This window comes from Peromyscus californicus, unplaced genomic scaffold (assembly GCF_007827085.1).
Source record: "Peromyscus californicus insignis strain IS unplaced genomic scaffold, ASM782708v3 Scaffold_4__1_contigs__length_199733344, whole genome shotgun sequence".
Classification (NCBI taxonomy): domain Eukaryota; kingdom Metazoa; phylum Chordata; class Mammalia; order Rodentia; family Cricetidae; genus Peromyscus; species Peromyscus californicus.
Genome location: NW_026294562.1, coordinates 160,316,595 through 160,331,633, shown reverse-complemented (window position 1 = coordinate 160,331,633; position 15,039 = coordinate 160,316,595). Strand labels below are relative to the sequence as shown.

The window sequence follows — 15,039 nt, the reverse complement described above, 5'->3', positions numbered from 1 at the left end:
CAAAGGGGCCCTTGTCACCACAAAGCTGGGACTGGGCAGCCTGACGCCTGGGTCCTACTAGCTCCTTCCTAGAAAAGATGAGGGTCTGCCTGCTTGCTCCTCCCCCTTCCTCCATTCATATACACCCTAATTTTGGAATTGAGGAGGTAGGAGTGGCCTCATGTTTCTGAAAGTTCCCTGTTGAAAGGTGAGACCTGTTGTCTTCGAGGAATTGGTGGCAACATTAAGTGTGATCTTGGTCCCAAGAGGCCAATGGAGACGGTTGCCAGGAGGAGGGGACACACCCTCTCCTCCTTTGGCTCCACAGTCACCTCCACCACCTTGAGTCACCTCCATAGGGTGCTTCCCCTCCTGGTCTGTTTTCTCCTTGAATTTCTCGTCCTCTGAAATGATCTTAGCCTCTGTCTCTTGGTGAGCTCGCCACCTTCCCTCGGTGGGGACAAGGGCCATCTGTGCTGTCCTGAGTCTCCACCGGTTAAACAGTGCTTGCATAGGGTCTGCTAACGCCCTATGGCATTTGGGACTCAGAGATGTTTTCTTATCCCTTGTCCTTGGAAAGATGTCCCACCCCATCCTTCCCGACCCCAGCCCTGCTCCTCCAGAAGCACAGCACTTAACACTGGAGGCAGCGGTTTCTCCTCTTAGAAGTTATGTTTATTGATTTACTTACTTAGATTTATGTTGTGTGTATGGATGTTTTTTGTTGTTATTGGGTGTTTTTTGTTTTGTTTTGTTTGGGACAGGGTTTCTCTGTGTAGCCCTGGCTGTCCTGGAACTCACTCTGTAGAGCAGGCTGGCCTTGAACTCATAGAGATCCACCTGCCTCTGCCTCCTGAGTGCTGGGATTAAAGGCACCACCAGCACCACCAGGCTGTATGGGTGTTTTGTTTCTCGTATGTCTGTCCGTGCACCACTTGTGTGTTTGGTGCTCGTGGAAGTCAGACGAGGCATCAGATCCCCTGGATCTGAAATTACAAATGGCTGTGAGCCATCGTGTAGGTGCCGGGACCTGAACCCAGGCCCTCGAGAAGAACAAATGCTCTTACCCGCTGAGCCATTTCTCCAGCGCCTTGTTTGTTTATTTAGTTGCTAGTGTATGTGTGTGGATTTGTAAACGTACCTCAGCTGCCTGTGGAGGTCAGAGGACAACCTGTAGGAATCGGTCCTCTCCTTTCATCATGCAGGCCCCAGGGAGCCAACTCCGGCATTCAGTCTCGGTGTCCAGCACCGTTACCCACTGAGCTATTCTCTCTCTCTCTCTCTCTCTCTCTCTCTCTCTCTCTCTCTCTGTCTCTGTCTCTGTCTCTGTCTCTGTCTCTCTCTCTCTCTCTCTCTCTCTCTCTCTCTCATTTGTTCTTTGAGGCTATCTTGATATATAATGCAGGCTGACCTCCAGCTCATTTTGTAGCCCAGGCTAGCCTTGAATACAACATGCCCAAGTCTCCAGAGTGCTGGTATTATAGGTGCGTGACACCATCTCTGGCCTCTGACCCTCCATTTAAAAACTGTCCTTTCTTTTCATAGAGTTCAACATGACCGAAGCTGGCCACCTTGCCCTTCGGGATTCTCTCTGGTCCCTGCCTTCTTCTCGTCTAGCTTGGAGCCGTGAGAGAACAGGCTTCCCACAGAAGCCTGCCTGTGTATTTGTTTGGGATCTCTAAACAAGGCTTTTGTGCACACAGGGCTGTGATGGCTCTCTGAGCTGGGTGAGGATCCTCTGGGTGTGGAGTCCACAATGGTCCTAAATCAGGCATGAGCTTGGCATGGTGGGCAGAGTGGTTGAGGTGGCATGGCACACAAGGAGTTTCACTGCCCTGCAGAAGCCAGAGCAGGGGGGAGGAGGGGGTGGAGAGTCCTCTTTTCCAGGAGTGAGGGCAGGGGAATCCCTTAGACTAGGGATCAGATCAGGAGTTAGGAAGACTAGGGTTGGGGGGAGTGCCACCCCCACCTCAGGCTTCATGATGTCAGCCTCTGCCCGTGCCTTTCCCAGCCTGAGACAATGGTCCATTGAAAGTGGGGTGGGGCTTGAAAGCCTAGGTTCCAGAGAAGAGAGAGCCCTGGTGCCCGGACTTTGGGGGTAGATATGAAGATTCTAGGGTGCCCTGCGCCACAGGTGTCCAATTACACCAGTGTCACTGAGTTGGTGTTCCCGTGCAGAGGGGTAGTCTGTTGGCTCCAGGTATGAACTGGAGGCAGTCCCTAGAGAAGGGAAACTGGCAGGTGAGTCCCATTGAGAGTCTGGTATTGAGCCAGGGGACTGGGCGGGGCCCACCCATAACGGTGGAACAGATGGAATGGGAGCCAGAGAGGGGCTGGGTAAGGGGCTACCTGTCACAGATCAGCCGATGCCTTTAAGAAAACAGGTATTCAGTCTGCAAGGGCTGGGGCCGGGGACACATTTCCAAACAAGAATGTATTATGTCACATCCTTTAGGCTTCGATTTCAGAATCAAGTTGCCAGCAGGGTTACTTCCTATTGAGTTTAGAGAGGAGGATCTACCCCAGGCCCCAGCCTCCCAGCCCCTCACCCCCCAGCCCCTCCACAACCCAGCCCTGGACTTGGAGGTTTGCATATTCACACAGAGTTCTACTTGGATCTGTCTTTGTTCAAATCTCCCCTTTTGCCAAGACATCAATCATATTGGATGAGAGCCCACCAATATGGGTCCATTTTAATTGCTACCCTCAGTAAAGACCCACCGCCAAAGCCAGCCATGGTGGCACACACCTGTAATCCCAGCACTTGGGAGATGGAGGCAGTTCACACTCATCCTCAGCTGCATTAAACCCTGTCTTATCCTCCCTCCCTCAAAAGAGACCCCATCTCCAACTACAGTCACATTCTGAAGGACTGGGGTTTAGGACGTCAATATATAAATGGGGGCAGACACAGAAATTTTGTGTGGTGTGATGATTTTTGTTGTTAGTCCGATTTTATCCAAAATAGCATGCAAAAGGAGAAACCATCTCCAGACACGTATTGCTGACAGTGACTTCATCTCTTAATGCTGTCTGGGGCTGGGGCCTGGGGCGGGGCTGGGGCGGGGCTGGGGCGGGGCTGGGGCGGGGCTGGGGCGGGGCTGGGGCGGGGCTGGGGCCTGGCCAACCTGGAGTCCCTTTGTTGCTCTTAGTCAGGACTGGCTATTTTATGTCCAGGGTCATCACAGTGTGGTGTCCAGGTCAGCAGCAGCTGCAGGGCTGTGTCCTGTAGCAAATTCAAGGGCCTGGGCTTATAGTTCAGTTGGTAGAGTGCTTGCCTAGCATGCATAAAGCCTGGTGTTCGAGCCCCAGACCCACATATTCCAGGTATACTGTCATAGGTCTATAATTCCAGCACTCAGAAGGCAGAGGAAGGAGAATCAGAAGTTCAAGATGGTCCTCACCTACATAGTCTGACACCAGCCTTGCCTACCAGAGACCCTGTCTCAAAAAAGGAGGCAAGGGGTGGAGAGATTAAGATGTGGAGTTGAACCGGGCAGTGGTAGTGCACGCCTTTAATCCCAGCATTTAGGAGGCAGAAGTAGACAGATCTCTGTGAGTTCGAGGCCAGCCTGATAAACATAGCAAGTTGCAGGCCAGCCAAAGCTACACAATGAGACTTTTTCTCAAAGCCAACAATTTCTAGGTCTAGCCTGTCTTCTGAATGGGAAGCTCCAGGGATGGGGCTCAGAGGTCTTCATTTGAATAGGCTTCCATAAGATCGCACAAGATCCGCTCTCGTGCACACTGAAGATTTTTGTTGTTGTTGGGTTTTTTTGTTTTGTTTTGTTTTTTTTTTTGAGACAAGGTTTCTCAGTTTGAGACAGGGTTTCGGCTGTCCTGGAACTTATTCTATAGACCAGGCTGGCCTTGAACTCACAGAGATCCGCCTGCTCCTGCCTCCCTAGTGCCGAGATTAAAAGTGTGCGCCACCACAGCCGGCTCCCACTCTAAAGTTGTAATCCCTCTGCTTCACTTGTCACAGCTCTGGACCTTCTGGAGAAATGTGTCCAAAAATGAGAGAGAGGTGCCCAGAGCTACTCAGTGTAATCAGCACTGCTTGCTACATGTTAGTTACTTTTTTGCCAATGTAGCAAAATACCCCTGGAAACGCTAAAAGGAGGAAGGATGTGTTTCAGTTTATGGTTTCAGAGGTTCCTGTGAGCCTCCATCAGTCACTGAGGGCCTCAGGCAGAGCATTGTGGCAGGAGTGGACACTTGTTTCCTGCATGGAGCCAGAAAGCAGAGAGAGAAACAGATGACCTCCAGGAACTTCTAAGGCACACCTCCACTAATCCGTATTTTTTATTTTAGACAATGAGAAAGATGGTTGTACAAGAGTTACACTTGGCCCCAAGTGAGACCAGAACTAGTCCAGAATGCCACAGGTGCAGGCCAGAGGGCTAGCCGGACTGTTTTGGCTGCAAGGAAGGTAGTCTCTTAGGTGATCTCAGAGAGCAGATGGTGATGTCCCAGAGTCGCTGAGACTTACTACCTACAGCAGCACACAGGCCAACAACTTGGACTAGTGCCCCAGCCTTCGGCATCTCGGCCTGCAGCACCTCCGCCTCCAGCGTCCCTCACATCTGCCGCTCCAGCCCTCTTGGGTGCACAGGCTAATTTACTTGGACTTCTGCCTCATCTTTCTTCTCTCGTGCTTCAGCCTGCACATTCGCTTCTTCCTCCACTTTGAGTTCTTGGTTCAGGAGTTTCAAGGGAGATGGTGCGAAAGCTGAGACCTTCCTTTTTATTTTTAAATTTACTTTTATCATTTTAAAATTGAGTGTGTGCACACATGCAGGTGAACGTGCACATGAGTGCAGGTAACTTCCAAAGCCAGAAGAGGGCATCAGATCGCCTGGAGCTGGAGTTAGAGGTGGCTGTGAGTGACTTGACCTGGGTGCTGGAAACCAAACTCTAGCCCTCTGAAAGAGCAGTATGTGCTCATACACGCCCCTTCATCTCTCCAGCCCCATAGTCTGCTAGCAAGCTCCAGGACAGCTGGGGTTACAGTGAGACTCTGATTTCTTTTTTCTTTTTCTTTTTTTTTTTTTTAAGATTTATTTATTTATTATGTACACAGTATTTTGCCTGCATGTGTCCCTGCAGGCCAGAAGAGGGCACCAGATCTCATTATAAGTGGTTGTGAGCCACCATGTGGTTGCTGGGAATTGAACTCAGGACCTCTGGAAGAGCAGTCAGTGCTCTTAACCACTGAGCCATCTCTCCAGTCCAAGACTCTGATTTCTTAACAAAGCAAAATAGGGGGTGAGAGAGACCTTACCTCTGCCCTGTTAATATTGACTTTGCACATTTAGGGGGCATTCAATGATTTTCAAAAACAATTCTACCCTCCTCCTCCTCCTCCTCCTCCTCCTCCTCCTCCTCCTCCTCCTCCTCTTCTTCTTCTTTTTTTTTTTTTTTTTAGACTGGGTTTCTCTATGTAGTTTTGGTGCCTGTCCTATGTATACCAAGCTGGCCTCAAACTCACAGAGATCTGCCTGGCTCTGCCTCCCGAGTGCTGGGATTAAAGTCATATGCCACTGCCACCCAGCTACACTCCTCTTCTTGACAGAATTCAACAGGCAAAAGTGCCAGTACCATGAGGAATCAAGCCCTCTGTAGCAGGGCTGTAGCTGGAGTTTTCTCCAGTCCTGCCTGGCCCATGGTCAGGACAAATCTCTCTCACCCACCAGTCCCACAGCTGCTCAAACCCAACCAAGTAAACACAGAGACTTATATTACTTATAAACTGTATGGCCGTGGCAGGTTTCTTGCTAACTGTTCTTATATCTTAAATCAACCCATTTCTATTAATCTATAAGTTGCCATGTGGCTCGTGGCTTACCAGTATCTTAACATCTTCTCATGGTGGTGGCTGGCAGCATCTCTCTGCCCCAGCCTTCCTGTTCCCAAAATTCTCCTCTCTCCTTGCCCCGCCTATACTTCCTGACTGGCTACTGGCCAATCAGTGTTTTATTTATTAACCAATCAGAGCAACATATTTAACATGCACAACATCCCACAACACTTCCCCTTTTCTTTTTTTCAAAAAGGAATGTTTTAACTTTCACATAGTAAAATTACAGATAATAAAACAATTATCAAGCAAGAATTACAGTTATTATATTTAGTCTATTTATAATATCTAATCTATTTGTATTTGGCAAAGTTAAAGAAGATATCCTATCTATCCTATATTTGTGGGTTTAAGGTTTCATATCTAACTTATTTCTTATCATAACTAAGGAAATTATAACTATGTAGTCTTTAACTACACCAAAGATCTCAGAAGGATATACTATTACCTGAGAAACAGGAAAAGGATGCAAGCAACTTTCGGGAGTCTTGCAAGAGTAGACAGCGACAACTGGCAGCCTGGCCAGTCATCCAAAGTTCTTTTGTAAAGTTGGGGCATCTGTCTTCAGCCCTCAGGCCTAGAGTCTCTCAGTCACTTCTCTCTGTGTCCTGTAGAATGTCTGGCAGTTTCCTCTGTGAAGCAGGCACCAAAGGACCATTTTGCCAAGCAAAGTTTAGTGGTCACCTTCCTATGGGTCCTGCATGTCCAGTCGATCAAGCAGTTCAGGCAAGAACAGTTTCTTGCCCAAATGGCTATTTTTGCCAAGAAGAAGATAAACTCTATACAGAGTGTCTTCAATGACCATCCTCCTCTCTGAAGTAAATCAGTGCTGCCAGGAGCAGACATGTCTCATTGTCCAGAAAGTCCAAATTTTTAAAACATTTTAAATGCCATATTTTGTAGGTCTTTGAAGTGTTTGAAGATTACCTATCTATCTGAAATATATCTATGTATACCTAGAAGACTTAACTAACATGGCTACAAGTATGATTATCCTAGATGACTAATTATTAATCTATTTCTTAATTATCCATTACAATTTTAAATGAGTTACATAAACATAATACCTCAAACAAGAGTAGAAATATATATACAGTATAACAAAATTAACTTTAAATTTGTATCAATAAACTAAAATCTATAGCAATGTAAAACATTTTAAACAAGTTGTTACTCTTTAAAAGTAGGTTCATTACTCTACCTTTTCATCCTATCATATCTAAACTATCCCCTTTTCTTTTTTAGAAAGAGATTGCATTTATAATCAACCTGTTTTAAATAAAAATATTGTTTTTTGTCTGTCCCACACCAGAGGGCTCTTTTGATTTGGGACACAAGAATCTCTTAACCGTTTTTTGTTGTTGTTGTTGTTGTTGTTGTTGTTGTTGTTTGTTTTTGTTTTGTTTTAGCAATATGCTTGGGTTTGGAGGAGTGAGCCAATTCCATCTCCAAAGCCAGGTTGGTATTTGGGAATTTGGCCCTAACTTCTCTTACTATTTCCTACTGGAGGGGGGCGCTGTATCTTATGGGGACACAAAGAAAATTTTAGGATTATAGAGTAGTCCGTGAGGGTGTATTGTCTGAGCCAGTTACCTTGAAACCGTTCTGGATGTTGGATCATCTGGGCCATGGTGTCATCGGAGACCTTTCAGGGGGTCTTGGCTGGTCAAGCTTGATGTGTCTTAATCTGGAACAACTTTATAGCCTCTGGCTTTCTGTGGAAACAAAAGCAGAGCCTCCTTTCCAAAGCAACATATCCTTACATCCAAATTTTGAAGCCAAGGTACCTTTAAAATATACATATTGGCGCCGGGTGGTGGTGGTGCATGCCTTTAATCCCAGCACTCGGGAGGCAGAGGCAGGTGGATCTCTGTGAGTTTGAAGCCAGCCTGGTCTCCAAAGCGAGTTCCAGGAAAGGCGCAAAGCTACACAGAGAAACCCTGTCTTGAAAGAAAAAAAAGAAAAAGAAAAAAATATATACATATTGGCTTAACTCAACAGCTTTTACAATCAAATGTTTTTCTGTAGTTAAGCGTCCCAAAGACTGTCCAAGCTGCCAGCTGTCTCTGTCTACTCTTGCAAGACTCCCGAAAGTTGCTTGCGTCCATCTCCCGTTTCTCAGGTGTTATTATATCCTTCTGAGGTCTTTGATGTAGTTGAAGACTAGATAGTTATAATTTTCCTTAGTTATGATAAGAGATAAGTTAGATATTTAACCTTAGGCTTACAAATATAGGATAGATATCTTCTTTAATTTTGCCCAATAGACTAGATATTATAAATAGACTAAATATTGTAATTGTAATTCTTGCCTGATAATTGTTTTGTTATCTGTAATTTTACTATGTGAAAGTTAAAACCGAGCCGGGTGGTGGTGGCGCATGCCTTTAATCCCAGCACTCAGGGGGCAGAGGCAGGTGGATCTCTTTGAGTTCAAGGCTAGCCTGGTCTACAGAGCTAGTCCAGGACAGGCTCCAAAGCCACAGAGAAACCCTGTCTCGAAAAACCAAAAAAAAAAAAAAAAAAAAAGTTAAAACCTTTCTTTTTGAAAAAAAAAGGAAAGGGGAAGTGCTGTGGATATCGCTCTGTGTAAATAAAATGCTGATTGGCCAGTAGCCAGGCAGGAAGTATAGGCGGGACAAGTAGAAAGGAGAATTCTGGGAAGTGGAAGGCTGAGGCAGAGAGACGCGGCCATGAAAAGCAAGATGTAAGGTACCGGTAAGCCACGATCTGCGTGGCAACTTATAGATTAATAGAAATGGGTTAATTTAAGATATAAGAACTAGATAGCAAGAAGCCTGCTACGGCCATACAGTTTGTAAGCAATGTAAGTCTCTGTGTGTTTACTTGGTTGTGTCTAAGTGGCTGTGGGACTGGCGGGTGAGAGAGATTTGTCCTGGCCATGGGCCAGGCAGGACTGGAGAAAACTCCAGCTACACAGGGTCCTCTCTCCCTGTCCCTTCTGTCTCCATTTATGAAACCTCTAATTAGCTTCTGGTCCTTGTCCACTACAGCTGCTTGGGTCTTAAGAGAAATGACCTTTCAGTGGGCTGAGCAACCGGAGAATCTAGGCAATCTGCATTCACCCTGGGGTGATTGGCTTGCAGGGAACTCTGGACCACCTTCATTCCAAGATGCTCAAGTCATATCCTTAAATTGTGGGTGAGGTGAGAGGGACAGGCCAGGCGGCGGCGCTCTTCATGAGCTCAGACATTTTCCGGAATATGAGTCCTGTGCTTTGCTCTGTGTGTGTGTGTGTGTGTGTGTGTCTTAGCCCTAGAACCAGGGTCTATGACGTCACTGTTGGGGGAGGGGTGCTGCTTTCTGCTGCACTGAGTAGCTCCTTGTCCGGAACTCCAACCCTACCAGAGGTTGTGATCAGTGCCTGCATTTGTTAGGTTAAACAAACTAAAGTCGAGAAGCCAGGGTGGCAAAAGCTGCAAGGTTGTGAAAAAGTATGCTTTATGTTGGGTCTCTTCACCTCCCTCAGATGAACGAACGGCCTCTTAGAGTTTCTGATGGCAAAAGGTGGTGGTGGATGAGGTTGATGCTGGCTTCTAGTTTAATTAAGTTTGTCCTATAGATTGATTTTTCTTTTTCTTTTTAAGTGCTAGTTGGCCTGAGGCAGGGGGAATGCAGCAAGTTTAGAAGCCAGCCTGAGCTATATAGTGAGTTCTGGTGTAGCCTGGGCTACATATAGGGATAGAGATGTAGGCAAAGTTGGCACAGTGCTTGCCTAGAACACACAAGGGTTTGATTCTCAGCACTGCATGATGGCACATATTTATAAACCCAGAATTCAGGAGGTAGAGAATGGGGGGGTCAGAAGTTCAAGGTCATCCTTGGCCACTTAGAGAGTACAAAGCCAGGCTAGACTATATGAGACCCTGTCTAAAAAAGTAACTAAAAAGAATTCTCTTTGGGCTCAAGGTATACCTAGTGGTGTAAGTATTTGACTGTGAGGCCTGGTTTTGATCAACCAGTACTGGGGGAAAAGAAGGGCCAATTGATGAGAAGCACTTTTTGTGGTTGTTATTGCTGCTGGTTTGAATGGCCATTCCCAGCTTAGGTGCCAACATTTAAAGTAGTAATATACTTCACAAGAAGGCTTTCCAGACTCTCTTGACAAAGGCAGATGCCCTTCTCAGTGGTGGCCTGCCTCTGGACATGGTGGCCAGCTCCCCGGGATCCATGTATTTAGGCTATTATTTCTCTTCCAGGATTCAGCAGAGGCCACATGATCAATGTCCTTTCTCACCACTAAGGCTGCTATAATCCTACAAGCTGGGACGGATAGTGAATTACATCTCATGTCTCTCTATGTCCCTTTAAAAGTAGAGCAGTCAGGCTGGAGAGCTGGCTCAGTGAGTAACGTGTTTGCCATACAAGCGTGAGAACCTGAGTCCCAGCACCAGCATCGGAAGCTGGTGTGACAGCACGCGTCTGTGTCCAAGCACTCATGAGGACAGAGGTGGTCCCAGAGACTCACTGGCCAGACAGTTTAGGGGAATCAGTGAGCTCCAGGTTCAGTGAGAGACCCTGTCTCAAAAACAAAACAAAAGAAAAAAAATGAAACAAACAAAAACAACAAACAAAACAAAAACAAAAACTAAATGAAACAAAAACCAAGAAAAAGCAATGATCTAGATGTGGTAGCACAGGCCTTTGATCCCAAGACTCAGGAGGCAAAGGCAGAAGGATCTCTGAGTTTGACAAAGCAAGTTCTGTACCAGTTGAGGCTACTCTGGCTGTTACATGTGTTCACAGGCACACATACATGTGCACACATTTTAAAAAAGTGTTTTAGTCTGTTTTGTTTTTTGATTAAAAAAATATTTTAGCCGGGCGGTGGTGGCGCACGCCTTTAATCCCAGCACTCGGGAGGCAGAGCCAGGCGGATCTCCGTGAGTTCGAGGCCAGCCTGGGCTACCAAGTGAGTTCCAGGACAGGCGCAAAGCTACACAGAGAAACCCTGTCTCGAAAAACCAAAAAAAAAAAAAAAAAAAAAAAAAAAAATTTTAAAAAGAAAGAAAGAACAAGACTGAGAGGCAAGTCTATTCAACTCTCTTTCCATGTTGCTACATAAACTTCAGATCTTCTGACGTGGGAACAAAGCGAAGAACAGACAGCAGATGGCTTCATGCAGGTTTCTAGCAGCCTCAAGGCACGGAGACTTGCATAAGACCTGCACAGCCTACTGAGTGACTGCCCTTGGGCGGCAGGGCTTGCAACAAGTCCCTAAGCCTTTGTTAAGGGGTAAAAACCAAACCAAACCAAAGAAACAGATGCTGTGGGATAATCCTTCTGTACACTGTATGCATTATTCTCATTGGTTCATAATAAAGCTGTTGGGCTTACAGCAAGCAGGATGAAGTCAGGCAGGACAGTCAGACTGAGGACTGGGATGAAGAAGGGTGGAATTGGGAGAGACAACAGCAAGCTGCCCAAGAAGTAAGATGCTGGAGAACCGGCAAAGCCACGGCCACGTGGCAATACTTAGATTACTAGAAATGGGTTAATTTAAATGTAAGAGCTAGTTAGTAATAACCCTGAGCTATTGGCTGCGCATTTTGTAATTAATATATAAGCCTCTGGGTATTTATTTGGGATCGGGCTGTCAGGACAAGAAGCACCGTTTACAAACAGACACTGTAGTTTAAAAGTAAAATCATCACCTTTATTTCAAGCTTATAAATAAACGGGGGGCTGTGGGGAGGCTGGGGTGTTGAGAGATTGGGGCACACGGCTCTATGTTTTGCAACAGAAGCCACATTGTCGAATGTTCTTACAGCATCCACAACAGAAAAGGCAGATTGGGAAGTTGGTGTCTCGCTTCTTTCGATTTGGAATCAGGAACTGTGTGGAAGAGAAGAGAGGTGAGCTGCCTTACTTGGGCATGGGGAAGCCTAGGGATCAGGGAGGGAGTCCCAGTTGCTCTTACCGACATGTCGGCCCTGGCTTCTGTCCTGTGCCGAGGCTGTAGGGCTTCAGGCTGTCTCACCTGTGGAAGTAGAAAGGGTACTTGAGTACTGTGGGGTCTCCAGCATTCTTCTGACATGTCTTTGCCAGATTGTTCCTTTCCCAGGAACTTAGGGACCTGTTTATATGGAATTCCTAGAAGAGACCTCACTGCCCTGTTTTTTCCCATCATTCCTTGGATGTTCTCCTTCGTAAAAACATCCCACCTTCTTTGTTACTGTATTTTCTTTCTGGACACTACCCTCCCAACAGATCTCCCTGTATCTTATCCCTTATAATCAGGTCACCACATAGCATAGTAACCTATCAGCATCAGTTGGATTGTGGATTTTCCCTTTCTCAGCAACCCAAGGACCAATCATCATCTGCACAGCTGTCTACAAAACTTGGCAGACAGAACTGCCACTGCCCTCTCCTTACTTCCAACACTGATGCCACTCATCAGACCCTACAGATCTGTGATTGGGTCCTGTGATTGCCTTTCACTGGAGTGCCCAATCTGCTGTCTCAGCTCCAAGGCACAAATCTAGTATCTTTGTTGTTGTTTGAGACAGGGTTTTCATAGCCCAGGTTGGCACTGAACTTGTTATGTAGCCAAGGATGACTGTGAACTCCTGATGCTCTCACCTCCATCTTCTGAGTGTCCATACTAAGCCTGGCTCAGTAGCACTTCCTTCCTTCCAGATCTATGTGCATGAGTGTCCTGCCTGCATATATGTGTGTGCACCACAGGCATGCCTATTGCCTGTGTAGGTCAGAAGGCATCAGATGCCCTGCAACTAGAGTTAAGGATGGTTGTGAGCCACGATGTAGGTGCCAGGAACTGAACCCAGGTCCTCTGCACGAGCACCAAGTGCTCTAACTGCTGAGCTGTCTCTCCAGCCCCTTCTCTATCATTTTCTTATAAAATGTTTTTGCTTGGCTTCCTGCCTCTTGGCCCCCTCTGGTCCTTCCTCATAATAGTCATTCCGCCCATCATCTTTTGTGCTATCCACAAATAAGTGTTTAGAAAACAGTCATTTAAAGGCAGTTTAAGGAATGCCCTGACTGGGATGGACAGCCAGAGGAATATTTTGTCTGGCTTCCAGCATGTTCCTCATGTTCCCTTTCCACAACACCTGTAGAGCTGAGGGTGGGAGTGCCTCAGTCCTTCCACTCAGGACCACTCTTGTCTCCTCAGTGGCTGCCCTGAATGCTCAGTGTTGAGGAGCCCCTGCCTCCTGGGGATGGCTCTCCCACTGCGGCAGGCCTAGGATGCTCACCAGCTGCTGGAGAAGGGTGCTGCTGGTCAGGCTGGCGATGAGGAGAAGCAGGAGACAGGCAGCCTGGATCTTGGTGCTCCGAATCATCGTGCCTTCTGTTCTGCTGTGTAGTCCGAGGATTTGCGTGGTGTCTAGGACCCAGTCTCTGTCCTTTTTATGGGACCGATTGGAGGAGGGGACACCTGAGCCCCCTCCCCTTTGCCCTGACTCATTTCCAAGAAGACAGTGGCGCCGAACAGGCGGGAGAGATAAGCGGGAACAGTGACAGGGGACAGACAGGGTTGTGTCACCCTCAGCCAGCAGAGGTGCATCGGGGGTGGGGGTGGGGGGGGTGGGGCAGCTAGGGCCATGGACACAAGCCTCCAGCCAGCCACCTGTGATGTCACCCTGTGGATCGCAGAAAAAAATCTCCCCTTTTCCCCTAGATATTGCCTGTCTCCTTTATTGGTGTCTTCAGTATGGCTGTCACTCACTGGGCTCCCCAGAAAGACCTCAGCAATGGGGTACACATGTGCAGAATGCATCCGAGCATGAGTCGGGAACAGTGGCCAAGGGACTGGACAGATGCCCAAGCATAGGCTCCACCATGGTGTCCGATGTCCAGATCATACGATGTAGCTGTTGTGTTGAAGTCACCTTTCGCCTATGGTGGTGGCAGTCATTATTCATAGCCAGAGCCAGCACACTTCCCAGCCCAGCATATGAGCTAGTTCATCCTCTCACATGCCAGTGCACAAACTAATTCACCTTGTCTTTTAATCAGTACCAATTCACTTCTGTGTTAACGGCTGGTGCTACTTGACCTCCAAGTGGTTGCCTGCTTCCTCCTGGGTTCACTAGTGTTTAGGTTTAAAGTTGCCTTCTAGTCACTGACCCAGGGGCCTGGCCTGATCTATTTGTCAAGCTTCCATCTCCCACAGCCGGGCGGTGGTGGCGAACGCCGTTAATACCAGCACTCGGGAGGCAGAGGCAGGAGGATCTCTGTGAGTTCGAGGCCAGCCTGGTCTACAGAGCGAGCTCCAGGAAAGGCACAAAGCTACACAGAGAAACTCTGTCTCGAAAAACCAAAAAAACTCCCAAACCAGAAACACTTCCATCTCCCTCTAAGCACAGGGGACAGAGCAGCATGTTAGACTTGGCTTGGCAGACTATGCCCGTCATACAACTTCAAGTGCAGTGGAACTATGCCAAGACCTTCTCAATTGCCATGCTGGGAGAATTTATACCACAGAAATTGGTATATAGCACACACTAGGGCTTTTATAGTTGTGTTCTTGGGGTACTATTGAAGCCTGTGTGGTGCCCCCATTCCTGTTACCTGGATCCCTCGATGTGTACGGCCTGAGACATTATTAAACTTTGACTCCAGACAGGATAGTGGGCACCAGGCCTGACTCAGGAAGGGACCAATCTGTGATCAATCTGTGTAGAGCCCTGGGAATGCTGCTGCCACTCCGCTGCTCACTAGGGCCCCTCATCTGCTTCACAAGCTCTCTCAGAGAGCCTTAGGGAGTGGGAAGGTCAAAGTCAGGGTTCTCGGAAACCAGGGGCCATCAGTGTCCTGAGGTTGTGGCAGGTCGAAAGTGCAGCAAGGTGTAACTGACAGGCAGCCCCAGATCCTGGGAAGGGGTGAACCAGTCTCTGGGGACACGATGGTATCCCCCAGCCCTGCCAGGCATCACTGTGGTTGCTCAGGACAGGTTTCATCATCAGCCAAGGCCAGGGGTCACAGCACAGGCGCCAGAGCCACGGTGTGAGGCGACAGACTGCCGGGCCAAGCCTGGCTTTCTGGCCATCTGCCCTCCCTTGGGGGTGGGGGGCTCAAGGCCAGGCCCCATCATTGGCTGGTGCAGAGGGGAGGGCTTCAGCTCCAGAGCCCAGGGATGCTCACCAGGCCTGTTTTCAAGAAGCTCTGACCTGGGAGATTCCAGCCTCCCCTCCAACATCAGGGGGCACGTC

The 15,039-nt window shown here is 47.8% G+C and overlaps 1 protein-coding gene and 1 long non-coding RNA gene across 3 annotated transcripts; one reads left to right on the top strand and one right to left on the bottom strand.

Annotated features, from left to right (window-relative positions):
- The first annotated feature begins 43 nt into the window (after positions 1–43).
- On the top strand, positions 44–13,109 carry LOC128125020 (uncharacterized). 2 transcript variants are annotated; one of them, XR_008223076.1, is made up of 5 exons: positions 44–2,220; positions 4,294–4,586; positions 7,249–7,297; positions 11,631–11,715; positions 12,999–13,109. It is a non-coding gene; the product is annotated as an uncharacterized LOC128125020 (long non-coding RNA). The 2 variants fall into 2 exon arrangements; XR_008223077.1 differs by lacking the exon at positions 4,294–4,586.
- Hamp (hepcidin antimicrobial peptide) lies at positions 8,403–13,397 on the bottom strand. The gene is made up of 3 exons (XM_052761961.1): positions 13,081–13,397; positions 11,781–11,840; positions 8,403–11,695 (listed from the first exon to the last, which is right to left on the bottom strand). The coding sequence occupies exons 1-3, from the start codon at positions 13,165–13,167 to the stop codon at positions 11,588–11,590; spliced, it is 255 nt and encodes an 84-aa protein (XP_052617921.1). The 5' UTR covers positions 13,168–13,397; the 3' UTR covers positions 8,403–11,587.
- Positions 13,398–15,039: the final 1,642 nt, after the last annotated feature.